At 39.9% G+C, this 25,796-nt stretch overlaps 1 protein-coding gene across 1 annotated transcript in view; it reads left to right on the forward strand.

Moving 5' to 3' along the window:
* Nucleotides 1-7,340: 7,340 nt before the first annotated feature.
* The window catches only part of sgcd (sarcoglycan, delta (dystrophin-associated glycoprotein)), a 108,975-nt gene continuing 90,519 nt past the window's right edge, over nucleotides 7,341-25,796 (forward strand). Inside the window, exon 1 of the mRNA XM_080041036.1 lies at nucleotides 7,341-7,677. Within this exon, the coding sequence (XP_079897162.1) occupies nucleotides 7,675-7,677 (3 nt within the window). The 5' untranslated portion in view covers nucleotides 7,341-7,674. The remainder of the gene's footprint in view (nucleotides 7,678-25,796) is intronic.

Consider the following 25,796-nt stretch of genomic DNA (forward strand, 5'->3'; position numbering starts at 1 on the left):
GCAGAGCAGGGGCCCAGGACATCAAAAACAGTTTTTCTAAGAATGGTGAGAGTAAAACTACAGAGGGAGGCTGAAACAATTAGGCCTACCCTACTACTTGTTTATTCATAACATTACCTTTGACGGGGCGCAGGCTGGAGCCTACGTTAGCTGTCATCTGGCCGCGCTACACTCTGATCAAGTCGCCAGTTCATTTAAGAAAAAAAAAAAAAAAAAAGTCGCCAGTTCATTGTAGAGCAACGGTTCCTACTGTAGTTATAATAACTGAACGTTACTACTACAGTGACTATGTGTTTTACACATATTACTGTCTGACAGTGCTCCAGTAGCCTATGCGCCCATTCAGAGGCTGCATTGTATTGTATTATGACGCATTCAACTTCTACTCGGTAATTATGAGCATCTGACGATGGTCAGTTCCGTTCAGGGCCGTAGGACTGCGAACAGGCTTGGGGGGCCCAAGGCAGAGGGGGGCTGCACCCAAAAAATATAAAAACGTATTTTTTTTATTTAATTTTTTTTACTGGCTCAATTTAGGCCCCGAAAAATGTTATTTAGGAAAAAAATATATATATCAGGGGCCTTTCATTCGTCAGTACATTTTTGCTATTTTTTAAATAACATTGTTCGGGGCTACGAAGATCAGGGGCCTATATTGGGCCATTAATAAATACAAACGAAGGGAAAATTCCCAAAGCTGACTGGATTTTTTAAACATGTACATTTCTTCTTTCTGCTTTTTGGTCATTCTGTGTCTATAAATTATTCCAGAAAATAGTACTAAATAGCTTACATAGGAAACAGTTGATTTAGCCTTAGTTTTCTTCTCAAAGTGCACCAGATTGATGAATTTTACTTAAACATTTAAAAAAAAATCTTCCGGGGGAGCATTCCCCCGGACCCCCCTAGAAGGTCCAGGGTCCACGACACAGTCTCCCAAATTCCTGTGAGAAACACCGTGTGTGTGCATGTTTATTAAGAATCATTAGACCAGGGGTTGTGTTCAAGTACGCGTAATGATTTGGTCATTCATCAATAGAAACATTGTGTTGTTATCTGGCTCAGAGAGGGACCAGTCACTCATACGTTTTGGACTATAGACAAACATAGAGACCGCCTCTCAGAGGGCCCATCAGGACTTCCTGTATAGGGGCCCAGAATTTGGTGCAACGCCCCTGGACGTGGTCTCTATAGCAACGAGATCAGCTGAGCTATCACTGATAAAAAAAAATATTGTTTCCATAATGATTTCCATAGCCTTAAGCCATAGGCTAGCCTACATGTTGTGTAATTCAGTGATTTTCAACCTTTAATGAGTCGAGGCTATGCATTGGCTTTGGCGATTTCCCTTGCCTCTTTTTTTTCTCTCCACACAAAGCTCTCCCATTGCACACACGCATGCCCCGGCCGCTTCCGAGAGCACAGACTGTTAGAACTCCTACAGTAAACCAATTCCGCATTGCACAAGGTGCAAACAACCTTGGTCTTGTCGAGGTTTCCATTGGGAAGCTTCTTAAAAATACATTTTCCCTGAAGCAAACCCGGCGGCTTCCTAGCTGCATCCATGTGAGCACGTTACGTTTGATGTGGTACACAGGTGCGAAGTCGGACTCGTTCTGACTCGTGCACTACAGTGCAATTCGGCCAGGTATACATCCGCGCTAAAATAAGAGGAATAAGAGATTAACGGCGATATTTTTTTTATCGCCGATAAGAGTCTGGCGTTAACGCAGCACGTTAACGCCGTTATCGGCCCACCACTAGAAAAAATATACCTCCCGGTGAAGAGGAAGGCAAGAAAGGGGAAGAGACAGAGAACATAGAGCACCACCATCAAACCTTAGATGAGGAATAATGTATGTAAATGCTTTAAATAATACAGCAACATTAATAAATTAATAAATATTGAATATTTTTTCATAAAAACTTGCATTTATTATTAACATAGCACTTTACATCACTTTACAACATATACATTTTCTTCACATTCCCCTGTCAGGCATATCTAGGTGAGCTGTCGCCACTTGCGACAAAAAAAATAAGTTAACTTATTTTTGGTGAGGTGACTTTCTAGAGGACGCCATGTTGCACTGCCATGTGTCTACAGTAAAACAGAATAGACACACTTAATCTTATGCATTATACTGTCGGAAATACTTTAGAATCCATAACTAAATTAATCTTCACCTCACCAGTTGATATTGTGGAAAGACTTGACACAGTGGTAGATAATGCCGGACTTGGTAAACTGCTTCTTGTCCTTGAAGGTCACCATATATTCTGTAAATTCTCAGAAACAGAGGGGTAAACACGGAGCTTTGTAATCTAGAACTTTCCCCACTAGATGATGCCAAAATACACGTTATTACACACTGAACCCTTAAAGTCTATGCAAGAGATTTTGGTTGGGTACTATTCTGCATTAAATACATATTCACATTGGCTCACTGAATTCATTTTATGGCCATGGACACAGGAGTCTTTTTATTGCAGGTCTTAGATCCTCCTTTATTTAAAAAAAGAAAAAAATAATCTGTTTAGAATCATCAAATATACAGAGCGAGGATTATGAGGTAATCATTTTCATCCAGAATGAAAATATGGATTTACTTTTGGAATAAACAACCACTTATGCCTCATGCTCAAATAAGATTGAACAGTAAAACTCAAGGACCCACAAAAGATGTTTAGGATAATCAGTAAATCTCCACACCACTTCCCATGGGATTATGATAATCACCTCTTCTCCTCCAGTGTCGCTTCGTGTTCTGGCAACATTTGATCTTTTCGTTATCACAAAAAGGAGAAAATGAGAGAAAAGTTGTCATTTTGATGCATTTGGGTTCCTTGTCTTGTAACACTGTCTGAACTGCGAGTCCAAATTTAAGTAGAGAGGCGGATAAGACTGTCACCTGAAGGAAACGTTTATTTTTTTCGATTTTAGTTGGAGTTTGAAATAGAGCGCCATATTTATTCATGATGACATCTGTGACACAATCCATATTCAAGCAAGGTTACCTGCATTTGGACCGTCTATCAAACCCAGCCTTCTGGCCTTCCGACTAATTGGCTGTTTGCATTCAAAGAGTGAAGCAGGCTGGATATGATCCATGCACTGAAACTGAGGGGAAGGTTGGGGATTTTCTGCCTTTTGGTAGGATTCACATGAGTAAACAATACAAAACAACAATATTCATTATATATCACTATGGGAATGGCGTACAGACATAGCTGGAGGGACACACAGACAGATGGGGGAGCAGACAGTTGAATGATGGACAAACAAAAGAGAATGGAATGTAATCTCTGACATGCCATCCCATTAGCACTCCAACATATACACTAACAAACAGTGAGACAGCCTTTCTGACGGACATGGATTTACAGAGACTGACCAAACTGCAAAGACAGAGAAATTAGTCTAAATATGTGTTATTCTAACGTTTCTCAGCCACAAACGTCAAAAGGGCAGAGCCTTAAAAGCATAGGGTTTCCGCACGAGCAACCTCAGATTGAACCATGCGGAACTGTAGCTGTCCACTGGACTTTAATGGCTATAATGAGAAGGCTGATTAAAAATCAGGAGTGACTTGTGTAACTGTGTTTAGTTTTTTATCTTTTAAAGCGGATACGAGTAACATTTAAATATCTTTTAAACAACCTCATGTTTCCTCTGATAATCATAAATTACCTTTAACAGCAAACGAGACCATCAGTGCAAAGAAAGACGTTTTTATATAGTTTTTATTACTGCTTTTGGTCTGGTCGCACACCCAGTCCGATTTTCGGTTCGCTCGTGCAGGCTCTATGGTCACATATCCGTATTGGTTGCAGATTTCAGTGTGGCGCTGCAACGCGATTTGAGAAGCCTATCCCTCCAGGTGAGGGAAGGGGAGCGGGAGCCTTGTTTGAGACAGTTATTTGTCGTCATAAATGACTGATAACGGGGCTGAACCATCAAAGAAAAAAAAGAGAATGCAATGAAGAAAAGCGAAAAGGGAGAGTGAGTGATAGGCGGGCGGGAGGACGTTGCCAAGCAACGTGTATACAATTTCACGAGAGCGAAACTAGACTGCTAAATGAATGAGCGGTTGGTACTAACACAAAGTTTGCTTTGCTTCACCATCATCAGATAACCATTATCTGAAATAGTCATTATTTACATCAACAACACAAACACATTACCTCATCGTGATCCATAGTCTACTAACTGCCGTCTCTCATTCATTCGCTTTCTGTGAGGACACAGCTCCGTGAGAGAGAGAGTAGTTAGGTGACGCTGCTGAATCAACTCATTGCAAGCAGGTGTGTGTACTGACTGGCATTAGTTGATGCAGTGTCAAAACCACTCTCACGGAGCCGAAAAGAGTCCTCACACTTTCAACACACGAACATGCACTATATTGCGCCCTTCTCAGTCCACGCTCACGCGCCTGGCACGAGCATTTGCGACAGCGGGCGTCGTAAAAATACTACCGCTTTTGTCCAAAGGGGACGCCAACGTGCCATCTTACTCGTAGTGCCTTTAAGTTCCATTGTTGCTATCTTGAAAAATACTATGTTTAATACGAGTATAGGCGCTGTACTGGTTAAATGAGGAACAGGCATACCTAATTTTGGATTAACCACATTTGTTTGTGTTTTTTAATAACCTATAGTGTCAACCAGACTAAGCATATTTAGCTGCCATTGACCTTGTGAATATTGTAAGTATTCAACACATTTAAATTCTGAATTGATTGTGGTTTTAGATCAAAAGTCCATGAATTTCACCACATTTCATGGCAATCCATCCAATGGTTGTTGATATATGGCCCTAGTGGTAGACCAACCAATCAAGTATCAGACAACAATTGTCATCCCTAGAGACATTTAGATTTTACAGTTTAACAGTACATATTTCCCAGCATTTGCTGATGGAATATGCCACCATTGCCAAGGTAAGCCAGTTATACCAGACATACAAACAGATACAAACCTTTAACCATATTTTTAATTTATTTATTTTTTTTCATGCTGCATTCATCTTTTAGTCTACTGACTGCAAATACCCTTGTAATTATGAGTAAAAAGGGATTTCTGACTCGTATTATTTTCTCCCAGTTTGAAAGAAATAACCACATGAGTGAATATAAAAGTGTGTTTTTACATGCCATACTAAAGCTGGATTTATTGTGTTGAGCTTTTTGGACCTTTTTTTATTTATTGTTTTATTCTGATCGCTTGTATTGGAGCATGAAAACAGAGCCCAATTAATTGGACTAATGACTTGTAAATACAACATTGGCCCACCGCAGGCACTACCTTTTTATAAACTGCAGTGACCAGACGGAAAATGTAAATCTTTCAGATGGTACTTGTACTGCCTGGTCAGTCATATTTCTAATTTAAAAAAATTAAAAATAAAATGTACTTCAAAACTTAAACAAAAATTCCAGTGTGCCTGAAAACAGGCTGTTGTTTAGAAATGTGCAGATATATTCGGCTTAGAACAAAACTACCCCCATTGACATTTAACTCAAACAATGAGTCTTTTTATTTTTCCCCTACACGTCAGCTCTGCTCAGCTGCTTTAAATACACCCCTCCTCCCGCACTATCCTCCATCTGTTTTTTTTTAACTCTTGTTTAAAAATCTATCCGAGTATGAGATCTTCTGCCTGGCCTCCCCTGCGTATTGGCTTACAGCACGTCTTCATTAGGAAGAGTCTCGTCAGATGCCTATTAGGGCTTTTCCCTTTTATTCATTGATTAATACATCATCAAGTGGACCTCCAGCCGCAGCCTAGAGAACAATACTGAGTTTCTCCTGCTGACTGAAGCCTACGCCACGGCTGCCCACTTAAAATTCAGAAGCTGGCTCTCCTGTTACACAATGATTGTTATTATTCCTTCCTTCTTCTACTTTGCAATTTTCGTAGTGAGAGAGTGGCTGTATGTTCATTGTTGCTTATGGAGAAGATCACAAAAAAATAAAAATAAAAAAACTTAGAACAAGAATCAGAGTTGTTGGACTCATCTGGCTTAATAATGTTGGGGGAATTTGGGGCGCTGACATATATCTGCAGGTACTTGTATAGGCATGTAAAAGGATTGTTGACCTCTTTTAATGTTACAGCACCTTGTTTTGTTTGTATCAAAGGCGCAGTGCTGGGTGTAACATCAAAGCATGAAGTATTCCCCAAACCTACAAAGTCAGTCTCACCGCAAACAAGCAGGCAGGGAGAATGGGATCAATGTGGCAGTGAAGAGAGGAAGGGAAGAGAGGAGGAGAGAAAAGAAAGTGCAGCTTTGTAAGAGAAGCTTTGTGAGGCTTTTTCCTCCTTCACTGGCAGGCCACAGAACCTCAAACTGGAGAGAGGAATTTGCACTCTAAATAGCTCCCGTTCTCTCTCTCTCTCTCTCTGTCTCTCTGAACACACATGCTGACTGTCATGCACATGCAATCACACATGCATGATCTCCTACAGTTATGTAAATGTACATATATGAATGCAATACATACACACAACTATAGGGTCAACTGAATATCGTAAACTCAAACTACAGTGTCCCATACGCAACTATAAGAATTGACTCACTTTAGAGGCAAAGATAGGATTTGTTCGGAAAGCGAGCAAGTAATAACAGTTTACAGACTGTGATGAGTACAAAATAAGTCATTTTAAGAAGTTGTCGGTTTAAACACACCTAAACCTAACTAAGAAAGTAGCCTTGCCAACAATAACGACACAAAATACAAAAACAAAACCAAAAAATGTCTGCAAAACCAATAATCCTCCACCTTCTCACCCATGGGGCAGAAAGGACAGGATGAAATATGAATAAAACATATTTTCAAATTAATAAATAATCCGTCATTCACCTTAATGGATGAAATGTGTAATGAAAAAAATATATTTATTTAATAGAACGTATTTCAGCACCACCGTGAGCCGCCATAAATAGTGCTGGAGGAGCCTGGAACTTGATTTAAACATAAGTGCCATTCGCCGGGTCTTTACATGACAATGTAATATTTTGGCCTTCACACAATACACACATGGAAAAAGAGAAGAAAAAAAGCATGCCAATACACTCCTCCTATATAGTGAAACCAAGGAGGGGCAAGGCTCAGGCAGCTGGAGAAGGAGGGGTCGTCATAACAACAAAGCACTCTCCGGCAATGTCTCCGCCTCTTCCAAACTTCAAACCAGAGGCCCACATGTGTCTTTGCTTCTAAATCTGGCAGGAAGGCTGGGCTGCAACGTAGACACCCAGACAGACACACAGAGGGCCGGAGCAACAAGCAAGACTCTCCACAGCAGAGCAGAAAGCTTAAAAAAAAAGGAAAGAGGTAGACAGACGGGTCATAGGAGTCCAGCAAAGCGTCCCGGAAACAGCTCCCAGCTCAGGGGGCTCGGCCAAAAGAGGCAGGCAGCAGTTTGTTATTGGAAAAGCTGACAGGAGAGCAAGGCAAGCGAGCGGGTAGAGGGAGAAAGAGAGAAAGACTTTTGACTTGGTCAGTGAAGGCCTCACGCAGCTTCTAAGCAGCAACTCAATTCCATTTTTATCTGCCTGACACACCTCAACTTTGAGGCACAGCTCACCGGGAGTCCCAAACAGAGGGGAATAGTAGAAGTACAGAGGAGGACAAAGAGGATATAGGAGGGAAAAGACAACAGGAAGAGACAAAATGGTAAGTTTTGTTTCACACTCTTGTTTGGATAGCACATTGAGTGAGTGGGAGGTTCGACTGAGCCTGGCTACTACTGTATTACTTCAACAAAGTGGAGCAAGTTATTTTGGTTTGCTAGCTTGCTGTTTGATTGTCTCTTTTGGTAGTATTGTATTTTTTATTCCACTTTCTGCGCGCCAGCCTGGTGCAACAAAATTAAAAACATTTTAACTTATTTACAAATGCAGAGCCCTCCGAGACTGAAGCAGTTGAATACATGAATAAGTTGGGAAGAAATGAAGATACAAGAAAATGTATTTCAAAGGTCGGATTGCCCCTAATCATACCCCCATTCTAGGATCTTTGTGTATGGAGAGAGAGAGAGGGAGAAGAAGGGTGTGTGGGTGGGTTGGGTGGGCTGACCGCCATATTTCCCCATATCAGTCCCGGCAACACATTTGGTTTCAATTACTTTGTCCCTCTGGGGAACAAGCTGCTATAAATAGCTAACAAGAAGCTGTGTGGACGGACTGCAGCCTACTGTTGGGTTCCACTGTAGAGGAGGAGGAGACGCATGCCTAAACATTGACTCTGGTTCTGCTCTGGGACATGGGGGGAGTGGTTGGCTCAGTTGTGGTCAAGAGGCTTGTGTGTATCGGAGGCCAGGTCATTCCAAAGGGGCCAAATCATTAAACTGTGTGGCTAAGCAAGGTCAGCCTGTTGCTGACTTATTCATGGATTACTCTCCTGGGATTGTCTAAGAGCCAATCTTCAGTCTTGGCCCTCTTTTCCCTACAGATTGTAATTGGCTTGAGATTTGGAAGCAAAACATTCAAGTCTCTATGCAGGTCAAGTGTTCAGTCGCACAGTAGTCAAATTCAAGTTGGTCCTTATTGTCATGCTTTACCTAAGGCTTGAGTCCATGTCTTACATGTATGCACATATACAATGTTTGATTTCAATGTGATCAGTTAAAATGATTCCAAGTGTGACAGACACTTTTGAACAGTTGGAAAGTGTCTTACAAACAATGACGATCAACAATTAAAATATTGTTTTTTAAACTCCACTGGTGAGAACTTGTTTATATCCAGACAGAAAACCAATGAGTAAGGCCTTTCCCAGAAGACATTTCAATCTCAGAATCGCTGCCTCATGTTTTTCAAAGGTCTCATTATCCAAATTTGTGTTGACAAGATTTTCTGCAGACTGCCATGAGTGTGACAAGACAGCAGTCTGGCTACTTTTGATTACACTTATTGAGATGCAACAGATTTGCCCTTTTTGCTGAGAATGGTCACAAACATAACATTTACAAACATATCTTCTGTTTTGAGCTCATGTTCATAAAAAGCCATATTCTGTTGCAACATAACATTACGTTTCACTGCAACATCAGGACTAGACACGTTGTGTTTTCCTATTGTTGGGATAAACAAGGGGTTGCAAAATGTTATACTGTATTTTTTTTATACATTACTCGATAGTTTTATGTTTTTAGGTATCTAAAAAAATTAAAATTAAATAAGTTATATTACCCTTACATGTGTGCTTTTTTGGACTTTGGGTTCCATGTAGACATTTCTACATTTATTTATTTATATTGTCAAACTCTTAAATGTCCTTTCCCAGAAAGTTAGACCATTCAGCCTGTTAGTACAGCAATGTTTTCAGTGAGGGGCAGTTATTCAAATGTTTCAATTTAATATACATATATCTTTATACATTTATTGAAATGTCACACCATTCACACAAATAAGTGGTTGAAGCTGTGATTACCAGCTGTGAGTTTTTACAATGACTCTGTAAACAAAGTCCGGCCTATAGGATCGGACAGGTTTCATTTTTGTTTCACATTCATTGGAAACAAAGAACATCAGGAAGCGATGACGGAAATTGGCAGCAACCCTGTTGTCTTAGTGACAGCCAGCAGCCACTTTCAGTCTCTGCACTTGTTCATACATTGATTACATCCATCTGAGGTATCCTCTGCCACAAGGAAACTCCTGAGTCCATTCCCTCACACTGTGCCTGTGATATGTAACACAGCCCACCTGCTTCATGACATAGAGCAGCTGTCGTTTCACACAAAGTTATATCAGGAACAGAGCTCCAAATATCCCTAGACCTTCCGGCCCCCAACCCCGACTCTCTGTCTATTCATAGGCTTTTAACTGTCTGCCTGAAGCTTCCAACTGTTTACTGTTCCCTCTTAACATGCGTTGCCAATAGTGTGCCAAAAACGACAAAATAGTCATAATAATAATACTCTTCAACGTTTGAAATCTAATTTGTTTCCTAGATGCTTGAACTGTTGACACTTTCAAATAGATTGCCATACGAGTTAAGCCATGATGGCAGCATGTTTCTAAGGAAGGCAGTGTTGGTCAAATGGTCTGTCCGTCCAACACTTTTGTCCGGACTGAACTGAAACTAACTGGATGGATTGCCAATGTGCCACATCAGCATCTTAGTATTGTTATTATAAGAATATTGGTGTATCAGTGCCGTAGCGCAATGCCATTACACACTGCCTTTTACTGTGTTTACCTTAACTAAATCACATGCAAGCGGCTACAAAATAACCACACACATATCAACGCAGTGGTCGGTTATGACTCGATATTCTGTTGTTTCATGTAGTTTCAATTCCATCAATCAATTTGTGTCATTGTGACTGTTGAAAAAAACAACACATGTGGTGCTCTGTGTTCACAGTGTACAAAGTCTGCACCATAGATAACACTTTGATTTCCTGGACAAGAATCTTTCCAATCGTTGAACCATTGTTGTCCTGCCTCGCAGTGAATGGCATAGCTGTTTGATGAGTTTCCTCACCATCTATATTCACCTCAAGCAACATTTTGCACATGAACCAAAATAGCAGGTTAATATTAAATATGGATGGATGTTGTATTATTATTGACTGTATATACAATATTTTTTTAATAAACCCCAAACTAAGGAGCTTTGGACATACAATGAATGCTGTATTAAGGTCCCTGATTTTAACAAAGTGCACATGCAGAAGCTGTGGCGACTCCATGCATCTTTTCACTTTTTATTTGTTGCTTCTTTTATGTAAGTCGTTCGCCAGATGGTTTGTGTCAGAAAGATCTCTGTTGCTCTGTTTCCTTGGCAGTGTTTCCACCGACTGAGCTTCACAGGAGAACATTCCAGCACAAGCGCTATAAAAGTCAACAGAGTATCTCCTCTGTTCACTACTGAGAGCTGGCTTCTGTTTGCCGAGTGTCTGGAGGCTTTATTCTTTCCGACAGATCTTTGCAACAGCAGTTTGGCCCATTAGAGAAGCACTGCTTTTAAATATTAGCCCTTTTCCCAACTGATCAACATTTTGCATCCAAACATGCGCTCTGCAATGAGGTTTTTCACCACTCTGCTGAACCGGTACAACTATAGTTTTAGCTTTCCAAAAAAATATATCTCCAGAACCATTACCATTAGTACAAAACTGCTTGGTTTTGCAATTTGTTGAAGGCTGTGAGAATGACTGTTTTTTTGTGAGTGCAAGAAAGTGTGAGCTGTTAGCAAGAACAAACTGTGAGAGATATAAGGGGACTGGGATGGAGACAACACAGAAATCCATAGCATCCATAGAACTAACGACATAAGCAACATACTGATTCAATTAATTTAAACAAATTTGAATGAAGACTTTGACTTCTGCTTGCTCAGACTTTGTGTATTGCATTTAGGTTGAGTTTAATCATACAGTCAAACCATACCACACATCTTCCATACAGTACCTCTGAGTATGGACCATACCCCATGTGACTCTGATCAAGGACACCGTCACCATCTTCAGGATCGCTTTTTAAGCAACATGGCAGCCCATTCACAGGTCTATATTTAGCAGCTGGCAACATGCCTTGTCCCTTGTATTACTCATACTTCAGCTTTCTGCGGCCATAAAAGCACTACACATCTGGAAATGATGAGGAATGACTAATCAGACCTTTAGATTTAGGTGCTGGTGAGAGTTGACACCTTTTGCTTATTACAATTTCATGTCCATGCAGGCATAATAGTGTTATCAATATTATCCTCCAACACATAAAAAAAGAGAATTTGTGTATTTCCCAAATTGAAATATATTATGTTAAAATCTAACAAATATGATATATGCATTTCCCACCTAATTAAACTATTAGCTGGGCATTTAATGTGTTCTTCCTTCTGCACTTGCTGGTTGAACAAATGATGCAAATGACACAGAACATTTTCTTGAAAACATTGCTCACCGATGGTTTAAGATCTAAAGGTTACATTTTATTGTCCCTCCAAGAGAGATGTGTGACTACAATGCATCACCATATCAGTTTATCCTTTGTGTTAAACATCGTCACAGTTCACCAAACTCTTTCTTTCACCCAGTTAGATGAGTTTTTTGTTTACTTGGAAGACTGTATACTTCATTGGAGGCGACTGATTGAAATTTGTGTCATGGCATTCAACGAAACAACTCTGGGGGATTTATTTTACAGGTAGTTCTTCTTTCACGCTGTGTTTCTGTTATTTTCTCCACCCTCCTGCCGGCAGATAGATAGGTAAAGCTGTGGGGGGGCCTTTTTAAATGAAAGATGAGAGTCAGATGAGTCTGAGAAAAGGCGTTGAAAAGAGCGAGACAAGTAAGGAAGGAGTGGAGAGTGGGATTTGCTGTGTGAGTGATCATTTGGGGATAATACTTTGGCCCAGGAATCAAGCTGTGATGAGCCAAACACTTCCCACATCTGCTTGGCATGGCGCTGCAAGGTCATTTCAATGGGAATTAAGACCCCACTCCTGTTGTGTGTGGCCATTTTTTCTGTAAACCCTCGAAAGCAGTGTTTATTACAAAAAAAAACAACAGGTACACAGACTCTGAAATTATCTTCCATATATATCTTTGTTTGCATGATTCCCTCTGTGGGGGTTTTACTCACCATTTAATGAGTGACATCTTTAACACCGACTGGACACACAGGGTTCCATCTATTACTGTCTTCTTAGTATTTATTTTCTTTCAAAATGTGATCCAGCCATCAGGCAGGTCAATTAAGAGTGCAAGTTATAATTCACAGGGACTCACAGAGCCTGCTGTCTTTTTACATCATTACAGGTTCTGAGACCTCTGTCAAACTGAGAGATAGGTATAATTACCACTGGTCAATCAGTGTCTCTGGCTTTAATGGTACAAGATGCCTCAACAAAATTATTCTTACAGAAAGGAGTCAATACTGAAACACGTTGGGAACAAGTGTTGTTCCCTTAAATTCAAACTGTAATACTCAAAGTGTTGAGTGTTTTTCGTGATTGGGCTTTGTCTGCTTTTTTTTCAGAAAAAATATATTTTTACTTATTACTTACCTGATTGTCCACAGTGTGTGTTCCCAGATTGCGACTTCACATTTGAAACATGAAAATCATGTATTTAACACATTCAATGTAATTTATTTTAAAGATGCCTCCATAAGCCTCTCTCATATTCTTAATTGAGGACTGCAGTATTCTAAAACTGCAGTAAAAAATGTATCATCTGCATACAATATATTGTGTACTAACTTCACTCTGAGCAAAAACAGTTTCTTATGAGGCAAATAAGACTGACTGAAAATATGTTGTTGGTTGCCGACACCCAGATGAACTTGTGTTTGATTGAAATGTGCTTGGTCTTTTGGTTTTATTATGCTAACTGATGGTGTTGCTCACTGTATCACCTTGACATTTGGGTCCAGGTTTTAGCAGCTTGATTCATTTATCAGACAGTTTGTTAAGCATTCAACAATATGGTAGTTAAACAGGCTACAAAACGTCTCAAAATGCAGAAGCATTCTCTCTAGTTGTTGGACCGTCCCTTAGTTTCTTCACATAACCCACACGATAAGATGATGTCATGTTGAGATACAGCTTCCTGCACCGTGACGACAATGAAGTCCAAAGTTAACAAGTTGGCATCTGTTGTCTTGGGCTTTTGGAAGTCATTAACGAGAGTCAAGGAAAACAGTTTTGGCATTTAGACTTTACTTTGCTGTTAACATGACTTTGAGGCTGATTACAGTCACAGCCTAGCACAATAAGGGATTTCAAGGACTGTGTTTAATTGGCAAGGTGATTGTCATATTTTAGTACCAATTAAGAGCAGACAAGTGTTGTGTTAGGGGGTAGTTTGTCCTCTACGACAGATGATACGAGTGTTGGGGAGTGTCTCATTGGCCAAGCAGTGGCCAACTTTCTCTGTCTGTCCATTTCCATGTTGTCAGGGCTTATGAAGCTTGATATCCGTTCGTACCTGCAGGTTTTGAAGAATAGTTTTGGACTTATTTAATATGATAAGTTTGTCACACAGTCATTCCCGGTGGTAATGGTGGCCATCAAGCTACATCCCTCCCTAGTGTTAGGAATAGATGACAACATATGTACGTGGTCGCATGTACAAGTAAAGGACATCTGTTGATTGTGGTTCACACCCTGCTTGGAGTTACCTAAACATAAGTTGTTGATAGTCGTTGATAATGTAATACAATCAGCATAATGCATGTTTCCCTAAGATATTTAGGGTATGTTATCATTGTACTATGATGGAATTTAAAAAAAAACTTGCAAATATCCCTTTACTGTCTTTCATGTTCAACTTCATGTTCAAGGTTATGCTCTCTTTGTTTCTTTACTTTTCTATCTAACACTCTGATGTAGCTTTCTCTACCTCTATCTCTATATCTGACTCTTTGTCTTGCCTCTTTCATTATGTCTCTTGGTGTCTCCTCCCATGTGCAGTCGCTCTGTCCTCTCCACTCCCTTTTGATTTGTTTATTTTTTATCATTCTGCAAGTTTTCTATACAGTATTTCAACCTCTCCCTCTTTACCTCTCTCAGTTTATCTCCCTCTGTCTCTTCCACTTTTGTCTCTCATTTCTCTGTTTATCTCTCTCTCTCCCTCTCTATAAACTTATCTGTTGTTTTATTTTTTATTTCCTTTACTCCATCACGTCCCTGAGAGAGTACAGTGTGACCGATTGGCACTTACCATAAACATTGTTGTTCTAAATAGTCCCAGACTACCAAACAGCCCAGTGCTCTGCATACATATGAGTGTTCAGTGTGCATCAGAGAAGATGGACAACTGCAGCCAAGCATCTATAATGATGATGCTGTGGATGAGCGCTGTGTGCAAATACCACAGATGTTTACCGGAAGCCATGTTTGAAGTGCAGAGAAGTCAAAGCCGCCATCAGTCAACTTGTAACTTGACTGCTGAGGAAATGAAAGCAAAGAAGTTAAGTCTAAAATGATATTACACATCAGATGTACAATCCTGATACGCCAAGTTAGACTATATGGATGTTGACCTATTTTATAAATAAACACGTAATTTCCTGGGCTAATTCCTATCAGACTATAAACTAGACAATGCAAAAACAGTGAGTTCATAATGTAAGTCACAACCCGTTAGTTGGTGTGGTTGGTCACACAAATCCTTTCCCCAGCCCCTGACCTAAACCTTTCTTGATTATACGCTAGCAAAGAGTTAGTGCCACACAAGTTTTCCTGGGCGGCAGCAAGTTATTTTGCTGTCAACATACAAAAAAGAACAGCCCTCAAACTCCCTGGGTGGAAAAGGGGTTAGTATTGCCCTGCGTGTCTTTCGGATATATCCATTCGATTTTGTGATATATTAAAATAACTACATACTGTGTTGGCTCATCTTTAATTCCAATGTAAGTTGCTCACTGATATGTGTATGTTGGCCCTGTGCATGTAAGCCTTGGGAGTTCTTGTCTGACTGAATAAGTTGTATTCATTGCACAAAATAATTTACCACAACAATTCTTGGAGACCTAGTGGGTCAAACTGTGGTAATGCAATGAATTAGCTCGGAATGTGTGTGCTATGCTTTTAAGCTCTTCTATTCTTAGCGAATATGAATGGGGATACAATACGCACACTTAGGAATTCCTCGTCAGATGTGTCACAACATTCTACTTGGTATCATCTAAGGGCTAAAAATAAATTGAAACTTCAGACGAAGGTCACCCAGGGTGGTGAAATCTTCAGACGACAACATCGTCAGTATCTCACCATCATCTTGAGACATATTTCGATCTTGAAGGACTTTCATACTGCAGACTTCCTTTTATTTTGTTGCATTCCACTACAGCGTCTTAATCCCTTTATTATGTACTATTATGTCCATTTGTTCCTGGGCAACACTACAGGGTCAGTGGGTTCTTTATTTGTGAAGGGAAAGTTGATGTTGGTCGATTTTCTGCTTTAGGTTTTTTTTTCCTCAGGCTATTTCTTCAGTTTATGATTTGAGGACTGTCAAATTGTAATTATACAAGACTTACTTTTGTACCACAGTGACTCATTGCAGACATCAGGGGGAAACAACATTTCAGTTTCTATTTGTGGTGAACAATGAGTATTTGTCCGATAAATGGTTATTGCTATTCAAGTAATTGCTATTAACTAATAACAGACTATTATATGTTTTGACACAAGTGTATCGCGTGTCAAATTGACAGATCATGAAACCATTTCAGACTAAACTCAAAGCAGTTATTTCAGTGGAGAGTCATCTTTCTTTTTTTCCTATGGTAGCACAATGTATGAAGGTAGTTAGCGCTTGGTTGGTGTCAATCAACTTTCCAATTGATTCACAGTGGGTATGTAGCAGCAGCCTGTACTGTTCGCTTCAATTCATAACCAGTCGATGTGGCTGCAAAACTGCATCTTGGTGCATAAACCAGTGCCGTTTGTTGGCATCAATAACCTCAGTGACTATAGACCCATTGCACCAACACCAGTGGTTGCAAAATGTTTTGAGAGGCTTATGACTCATCACATAAAATAATGCCTCCCTCCAACCTTTGACCCCTTCCAATTTCCATACAAAGCAAACCGATCAACTGATGATGCCATCTCCACAGCCCTCCACACAGCACTCAGCCACCTAGAACACCTGGGGTGTTCTAGGTGGCGGGGGGAACCCCTGGATTTCCTTGGGCAATCAGGACACTCAACTCTCATAAAACATTAAACAGACATACACATAGGCTACCTCACTTTCCACAAGTGCAATATGCGTTCTGCCTTTTATATTTATTTATTATGACATTGCCTGTCCTTGTCTTGTTTTTTTGTTATTTCTGCGTCTTGTTTTTATACTGTTATTAACTTACATTGCTAAGTAATGCACCTTCAGTTGGCACTTCCAATTTCATTGTATAGGTGACTGTACAATGACAAGTTATGGAGGGATATATGGATATGGATATGCCCTGATTAAAAGCCATAGACAGTGTTTTTGATCCGTGAAGACCCCAGCTGATCTCCAAAGAATTGCAGAAAAAAATGAAAACACAACAGACTTGCTTCCAAGGATCTGTCTCCAAGAAGCTTCTTTTTGGCAGTGGGCTTAATGTTTATTTACTGGGCTTTTGGAAAGTGAAGTTGCATGCCATCTGGTTGAGCCCTAGAAAATCTACAAGCTTCCTCTGAGAAGTCCCCCACAGACTCTTCCAGTAGGCAGAGAGATTCTGCTAACGAACGGGCAGATAAGCTAGTAGAAGCTGCGTGATATTTTTTTGGATCACCGACAAACCCTGTGTAATACAGAGGAAATACTGATAAATCAATGAGACGGGGCAGTGAACCAAACACATCTCTACTAGAGAGGATTCTTTATCATAGTGCCAACAGTACCTTCATCTAACAGCTCAGAGCAAAACTATGCCTCGTCGTGCAACCACATCAGATTATTATTATTTAGGTCATGTTGCAGTAGCATTCATATTTCAACCACTGAAGGAATGTGAATAATGATGCTGAAACATCCTCTGACTTAATATGTACAGCATACAGTGGATGGATCTTTATCGATCATCCAATGACAACTAGACACAAATATAGGACTGCTTTCAAAGGATGCTGCACAACAAACTACTGCATTTCAAAATAAAAACAACATTAAGACCTAGGCTACAACAAACCAAGTGGCGGGGAAGCATCACAGAAATATGGAAATCTAATATGTAAAGCACATTTAGTGGATACTTTTTTATTTTGTATTAAAACAACTATACAAACTCATATTGTATGAAATTGAACCCGTCATTCTGAAATGCAAAAGAAAAAAAAATACAGAGACCCTTGACTATCGGCACCGTATTGAACTCATAAATACTAGTGACAGCAGGTGAGCAAACATTCCCTACCTCTCAGCCACTGGATTTCTATGAATGCAGTTTTTTTAATGTATTAGCTCTGTCTTGTCGTTCTTCATTTTATTTGAACAGAAATAAGCTGTGAAAAGTCCCTACACAAGTGGGTTGCAAATAAAGTTATTGTTACAATCCAGCACCATAACTTCCCCCGAGGCTGCCTCCACAGCCAAGCGTATGAGTGTTTATGGCTCATGACACAATTATGATTAAGATGTTAGCCTCTCCCAGTAAGGGAAGGACAGAGGGAGGGAGATAAAGAGAAAGGGAGGGGGAGAGAGAGCAAGGAAAGGAGACAGGCAATTTAGCATCAGTGTCTCTCTCCTGGGATAAAGGCGAGCAGCCCAGCACTGACCTGTCACTGTGCTCGGTCTGATCGAAGAGGGCTCTTTACATCTCTATCCCTCTCTCTCTCTCTCTCTCTCTCTCTCTCTCTCTCTCTCTCTCTCTCACTCTCACCCTCAAACATAAGGCCCCTTTCATTGTTCTTTAACCTAACCATTCTACAGTCCCCATCTCCATTTCTTGAAAGCCATATTTTTCATTAAACTCTGATGTACTGTAGATGCAGGCAGTTAACTGTTATTTCAAATTTATTGTCGGCGTAATTGTGTCTTGGGGATAATTTTGATGGATCGTGACAAACAATTTTATAATGTAACGACATAGGGCAGTCGATTGTAGGCTTTGGCACAAAGGCTAGTGATTAATGATTCGATTGATTTATGTCCGTCAGTACATAGTGCCAGTCTGTGAACGTACAGAATATTATACAAGAAGTAAATAGAAGCTACGCAATGCACAGTTTCACAAACTCAAAAAGAAAACTTTTTTTAATAAAATGATTGACATAGAAATATCACATGGTACACCGTCTCGGTCGTGATGTCTTTTTTTTTAAAGATCTTGAATGAGCAAAAACCGGCCAATTAAATAGCCAGCTAAACACATTAACTTCTAAACTGACCAGGTACATGATTCTGATAACATAACATTTCAAAGACGACTGAGCCTGTGCAGTTTGATTGAAAGAAAACAACGGGGAAAGGAAATGTTTTTCCACTAAATCCTTTGAAAACTTAAAGTTACACAAGTTTGTTCTCCTTTTGAAAATAACTTCCTATTTCAGGCATGACTGGACTGTGGATTCTCTCTTTAATGTTCTCTATCTCTGCTTTCTTACTGCCAACAGAGACATCATGTAACTTGGGCATCCGGGGGGGAAATGGTGTAAATTTAAGGACCTCTTTGTTATTTTTTTCGAAATATGTGCAAGCGTGTACTGGGCGGTGAGAGCAGTGCATGTCGTTCCCTGGAGCCTCTCTGTACAGCAGAAAGGAAGTGCCTCCTTGTCTTTATCTCCTTCATGATTGTTTCTCTGTCTAATTTCTGCCATCTTCTGAACATTTCCTGTATTCTTCCCTTCATTCCTAACCTTGATTCAAACCTCACCAATTTCCCCCCTCCCTAAACTCTCTTTGCCATTGCTGCCTGTGTGAGTAAGCTATGGAGGGTTGTCTGCTCTGCCTGGTTGAAGTCCAAAGAATCGGCATCATTTGGTGGTGCCGATCCAAATTCTGAGCTTGGCAGAGTTATCCCCACTACCTTCTCTCCTGCTCAAATTATAATAGTTTTTTTCCGTTATTTCTTCTTTCCTGTAATGTTGTGCTCTCTGGTTGTACATTGAGCCTATGATTATTAAACCCTTTCCTATTTAATAAAGTCATTCTAATAGACACTTTGAAAGCTCTGGCGACATTATAATTAGACGTTAATCATACTTGAAAAGTATCACCACAGGGTTCACAGGAAAACAGCAAAAAAGATAGGTGATGGAAATCCGTTCTGATTGGCTTGAATGAACCTTGCCTTAGGACACTTTTTCAGCTACCGTCACGTGGGACTCATCAAACTATTCAGGGACCCCTCACTCTGTTTGGCAGTGTCTGCATTTGAGATGGTTCTCCAGTCATTTATTCAGGATTTTCGTAACATTGTTCACCCATCTGTTTGTAATATTTGTAGACCAAGGAAAAATGGTACATGGTCAAATGGACTGCAATTATATTGCTCCAAACAGACAAGGTATTTGTGTGTTGAACTTGTGGCTAGAAAATTCCAGCAGCAATATGTGTCATGTTTCTTAAATTTTTTTCATTTTGAACCTGTGCCTAACCCGATCTGACTGATATAATTATGATCTGGCCTGACTTGCGTCCCTGGGTAGTTCTTAGTCATTCGGGGCCAAGTACAATGTTTTCATAAGCGATAGAAAGACAAATATATAAAAAAATAAACTAAGAATGCACATATATTCAACCATCAGTTCACTCCGTCCTTAATGTCTTCTTAAGGATGCTTCTTGAACTTCCTTTCTCTCTCCACCACTCACTCCTGGTCATGACCTGCTAAGTGTATTTCAAAACCATTTTTAATATTTAAAAAAAAAATTATGAAACCTGATTATAGCAACACATATTGGAAGAGATTCTTCTCTCCATTTCAAATTAGTTCAGTATCACATATGCCTACCAGGCCCTCCAAGCACAAGTCACAGTGTAAGTAATGTTGTGAATATGTTTTGATCGAAATAAACTGAAACTGAATTTGTTCTACAGGGCTGTTGACGAGCATGCCACTTACAGAACAGAGAAAAAAAAAGAAGGCTTTTCTACACTGGTACGCAATTGAAAACAAAAGAGCCTAAAGTTACTCAGCTGTTTAAGTATTCATCACGCCCTCCAGTCTGGCTTGGCCCCAGGCCTGGCTTCACGCCTGCCCGGCAGAATTAAACCAGCAGAATAGGTTGTTTTCCTATGTGTGTCTCTTTTTTTTGTTCAATGACAAAAAAAGGAGCTTTGTCAGATACTGAACAGGTTGGAACTCTCATTAAATGTGTTTACTGTTATTCTGTGACCTTTTCAGTATCTGTAAGTACTAACCACACTTGTCTCATCTGTAATGGGCCAGTAAGCAGCCACAGCACACGACAATGAAGCACTGTAGCACTGTACTGAGATTGTGGTCTTAGTGTTAATGAGGGCCAACAAAATGGTACAGAGCTGCTGCACTCAGAATAAGTTGTAAAATAAAAACATGTATTTACCAAGTACGATAAATACACCAGCACTTGGTTGGTTTTGGCCATCATTCCTAGTGGTAATATTCTTAAAGTTTATTTACCGAAGATCTTGGAACAAAGGGACCTTGCAACAATGAAGTCAGAAGATATAGCAGTAGACAAACGGCCAGCAAGGCTGTAAAGAACCCGAGAGTTTACTCAGATTATCTAAACCACTTTATTTGGAGATAAAACTGAAAGTGAGAGCACCCCAAATAGTGATAATACATTTTTGTAAAGGTGAAATGTGAGTACCCACAACCATAGAAAGTAAATTACAGGTTAAAAGTTGCATTGTGAAAAGGTGAGCTGGAATTACTAGTGTCTTTAAAGCAACAATTTGCTCAACCATAACAACATATGAGGTTTATCATTGCCACCCAAAATAGTGGCAGTGGTAGTAGTATAATTAACAGCAATAGTGGGGGTAAAGGTAGTTTCTCATCAGCTTAACATTTTGAACACACTAAAACATATATATGTTAATGCATATTTTATGAAGCATTTGATCTGTTCTCCTTCTAAAAGGGTTTGCTGTTTAGATAAACAATGTGCAGTTGTTTTGGTGAGGAGGCTGTTTTCATCAGGGTTTCATCAGATTTCTTCCACTCATTGCCTCAGCTGGCCTGCAATGCTTTAATGCTACAGTCTGTTGTTGTTGTTAAGGGTAATAACAGGGGATGAACAAAAAAAAATATCTTGGGAGCTTTGGTGCTTCAACCATACAATAAAAAAATAATTGCAGTAGGGGCTCTCAAGGCGAAGGAACAAGACAGTTAATGGCAATTGGTGGAGTGGTGGGGAGCAATTCAGGACTGCTGTAGCATGCTGGATCTTTTCTCTTCCCGGTCAATAACAAAGGCTAGTAAACACTGTGTTAAAGAAAACAAGCACATAAGAATGAGCAGGAACACATCCCAACAAACATTCTGTTGTGAAACGACAAGTAGGAAGGAAGCATGCCTTTTAGCGCAGTGCATTCCAATAAAACGTTAAACCAATATAGCTTCTGTCTCAGCCTTTAGCTACTGGAGGTTATGTTCAATCACCCTAAACCAACAGTCAGTGCAATGTTTAGCAACTTTTTCTGTCGGCTGATTACATTTCCCGTCACTTGCCTCATTTACCCATGCATTGCAACAGCCGATAAAAGCTGGCTGGCGGACATTTTGTATATTCACACATTTGGAGAGTCATGCGGGCCCCAGTAATGGCATATCCATTGGCAGCAGCCTCCGGGTACTGGTACCGATCCACATGTTGTCTATAAAAGTCGTAATGGGGAGCGGCCGGGCTATTTGGCAGCAGGAATAACCAATAACATTTTGTAAAACCTCATTTCTCCCGCTAATCAACGACAGACTTTGTTTTTGGACCGTTGGGCTTTCTTCGGGCTCTCTGGATGAATAGTTGGCTGAACAAGAGGCACGGTTGGATGGCAACAGTGGAGGGAAAAAGACTCAAAGGCCGATGATTTGATTTGCCTCCAATTTGCCACTTATTTTCTTCCTCCTTCGCTCTTCAATTCTGCTTTCCTCACACACACACACCTCCACCCTTTTGAGAGTGGCCATTATTTAGCTTGGAACCAAGCACCGTTTTCTTTTTTCAGTCAGCCGGTAGCCTAAGAGCTTATTGGCAAGCTATCAGTACTCTTTGTGCATGGGCGAAGGGTCTGTGGAAAGCACAGAGGAGTTATATTTATTTTCTGAAACACATTTATGAAACACTTTGTGCGGCAAGTGAATCCACAATGTCATACAGTGAGTGCATGGAAATAATTTTTAAAAAAGCAATAAGAACACTCGTACTACTCTGAGAATCGTTATCAATTTGATATTGCGGTCGCTGTCTGTGTGTTAAGCCTCTGTAGAAGATGCATATTATTTTAGTCAAATATTTGTTATATAGTTGATGAAAAAAAATAAAAATAAGTTAGAACAGCTTACGTTCATATATTTTGAGCTATAAATGTAGTTTCCAAATTGTGTACATACATTTTTGCTACATAAAGTATACAAGCTCAGAGTTTAAAAGATTGATGGACATTGGAGCTACTGATCATATTAGATATGCGGTATATGCAAACCACTTGTCTGTCCCTTTAAATTCATACAGTATGTATGCAATGTTGTTGAGTTTACACAACTTCTCCTTAAAAAGTGTTTCATGTTTGAACCATAGACAGTGTATAATAAAAATTTGAACCATAGGTTTGCAATAGAGGCTACAACTGCCCCACAATGTTTGTTGGTAGGCCCACTGCATTGTAGTCTGAATCCGCAAGCTTGCAGAAAACGTGATGAAAACATGCAGACATGCCGACAAAATTAACGCAGAGTACAGATAAAAGGCTCAGTCCTTGTTAGTGAACACATTTTGTGGAAATATGAACATAATTATTTCCCGCTTTCTTATTTTGGGATCACATTATGTATTTATTATTATTCTTTCGGACAATTCTACACAATACACAATTTTTCTCTTTCGCATATTCATACATCTTACTTTGTGTTGTCCGAAGGGTGACGGAAGAAGCCTAAGGCTTATCAGGTCCCGCCCCCATTTTCATCATTAGGAAAACTCGTCACAATTCAGGATGAAAAAAAAATGTTCGGGGGTTTTGTTAAACACAATGGCGGTTTACTTTTGACCCTTAACACTCCACAAGGAATTTAAACTGCTGCCTCTTGCTCTCAAAACTTAGCTCTTCAATATATGCACTGAGTAGATTGTTTAAATTAGTTTTTGTTTTTTTTCTCACTGCCAATGGCGTACCAAATTTGCCGGGATCCATTTCATTTTGAAGTTTTCAGTTTCATATCAGTTTCAGGGTCAGCTATCTGAGCCTGTCACAACAGACAAGAAAATAATCCCAGCAAAAAAACTAATCTAGAGAGAGGAAATGGAAAACCTGTCCATCAGTCTTTGTACCGTGTGTACCGTTTTTCATAATCAAGCTTCTTGGTGTAAACAAAAGTCCGGGTAGCTCTGTCAGCTAAAATGGATCCTGTTCAAACGGGTGATTGGACAGGACAGCAGTTTGTTCCAGGGTGAACACACAGCGTGTTTGGAGGGTCCGTGTTGTGGCAGTTGATTGCAGATGGAAACAGAAGATAAAGTGTGATGCAGGATCAGCCTCGTTCTAAAATCCCCTCGCACACAAGGATTTTTCCAAAGTGCTGATCAAACAGGCTGGGATCCTTTTGGCTTATGTAGCTGTTGTCATTGCATTCATGTTTGTATTTGAATAAGTCTGAACTAAACACACAGCTTGAGTTCTCAGTCGCTGCAGCTAAAATGTGGGATCAACCCTAGACACTTCTGGGTGACAAGTCATACTGAAATCCAATGTTGAACTCTATTAAGAATTAGTTTGAAACAGAAGACGCCTTTAACAAACTTAGATCAAATTTATGATCATCTTCACATCCATTGCCATGACCTTAGGTGTATTCAGTATATTCACAATCCTGGAGGCACACATTACATGCGCATGCTCCCCAGAATCATGTCATGGCATTATAGCAGATTTTCTTTAGAAAAGGATCTGTCAACCTTTCAGTTTTGTACATTAGGTAACTTCACTGAGCAAATGATCTCTATCACCAAAAGGAGGAATTAGATTAATTTAGTCAATTGTATCAGCCCAATAAACCTTTCTTTATTTCATGTACTCATAAATGACTGTTCCACTACAACTTAACATTATGAGCAGTGAAACCGATAAGGTTCTGGAAAAAGTTTTGTATATACTGTTCTTACTTCAGGGCAATTTAAAAAAAGTGGTTAGTTGGTTAGTTAAACGTAATCTCACCCAGGTGAAAAAAGTCTCTCCATTGTAATGCTTTTGTTTTTAAGCTTTGTTTTCCCTCACAGCACTGATTTCCATTTTTTCCCATCAGCCAATACAAAGGCATTCCTCTTCATCTTTCTGCATCTGCCTGTTTTTGCTGACTGGTGCTCTGGAGTCTCATCTGTAGCTTTCAGCACTTTCTCACTGGTGCCCTGTCTTGTGCCATTTGTTTCAGTTAGATGGGAAATGTGTGTGGTTGTCAAAAGCGATTGTCTTTGGTGGTCTGAGGCACGCACTCTGAAGCATGGATGACAGTAAATTGTATTTTTCCAGAGTTATTAGGCCATTATTATGGCGCTTGAAGGGAACAATGCCTCCTTGTCTTCACAGGCAGACAATTAGAATCATCATTAATCGGCACTATCAGCACATCAATGGGGCAGAGGGTGTATAATGGACTTATAGGCCACTTATGAAGCAATCAATCAATGTGATTGCTAACTAAACTGCCTTTCATCGTGCCCAAACTGAGTGGCTGGTCAGTTTTGAAGTGGGATATGTGAGCGGACTGTTTATGGCATGTTATTTGCACTAATGTCCAGCTGTGCCCCATCTCTTATCTTCAGCTCTTTGTATCCAGAGTCGCTGTAGCTTCATCACAAATGTCCAAGCAATCATGGGTGGCTCCACTGTGGACGCCCAATGAGTTGCATAATGGCTGAATACATTAGCTTGGAAATCCAGACCTGCCGTCTGTTTTTTCTACATTATTTGCATGTGAAGAGCTGTAAAATGATCCATATCACTGCTTGAAATGGTGATTTGATTTGATTTTGATTTTGATTTACCAGTTATAACCGATAGCCACTCACTAACAAGTGAGCCGCTTGCTAACCAATAATGCTTGCTGATATAATAGGTCAACCGGAAAAGGGTCAAACTGTAAAATGCTGAAGGGGGACATATCGCCAAGTATCGTAGCAGTGTACGGAATACTTCGGTC

Source organism: Ammodytes marinus, assembly GCF_949987685.1.
Source record: "Ammodytes marinus genome assembly, chromosome: 14".
NCBI lineage: Eukaryota > Metazoa > Chordata > Actinopteri > Uranoscopiformes > Ammodytidae > Ammodytes > Ammodytes marinus.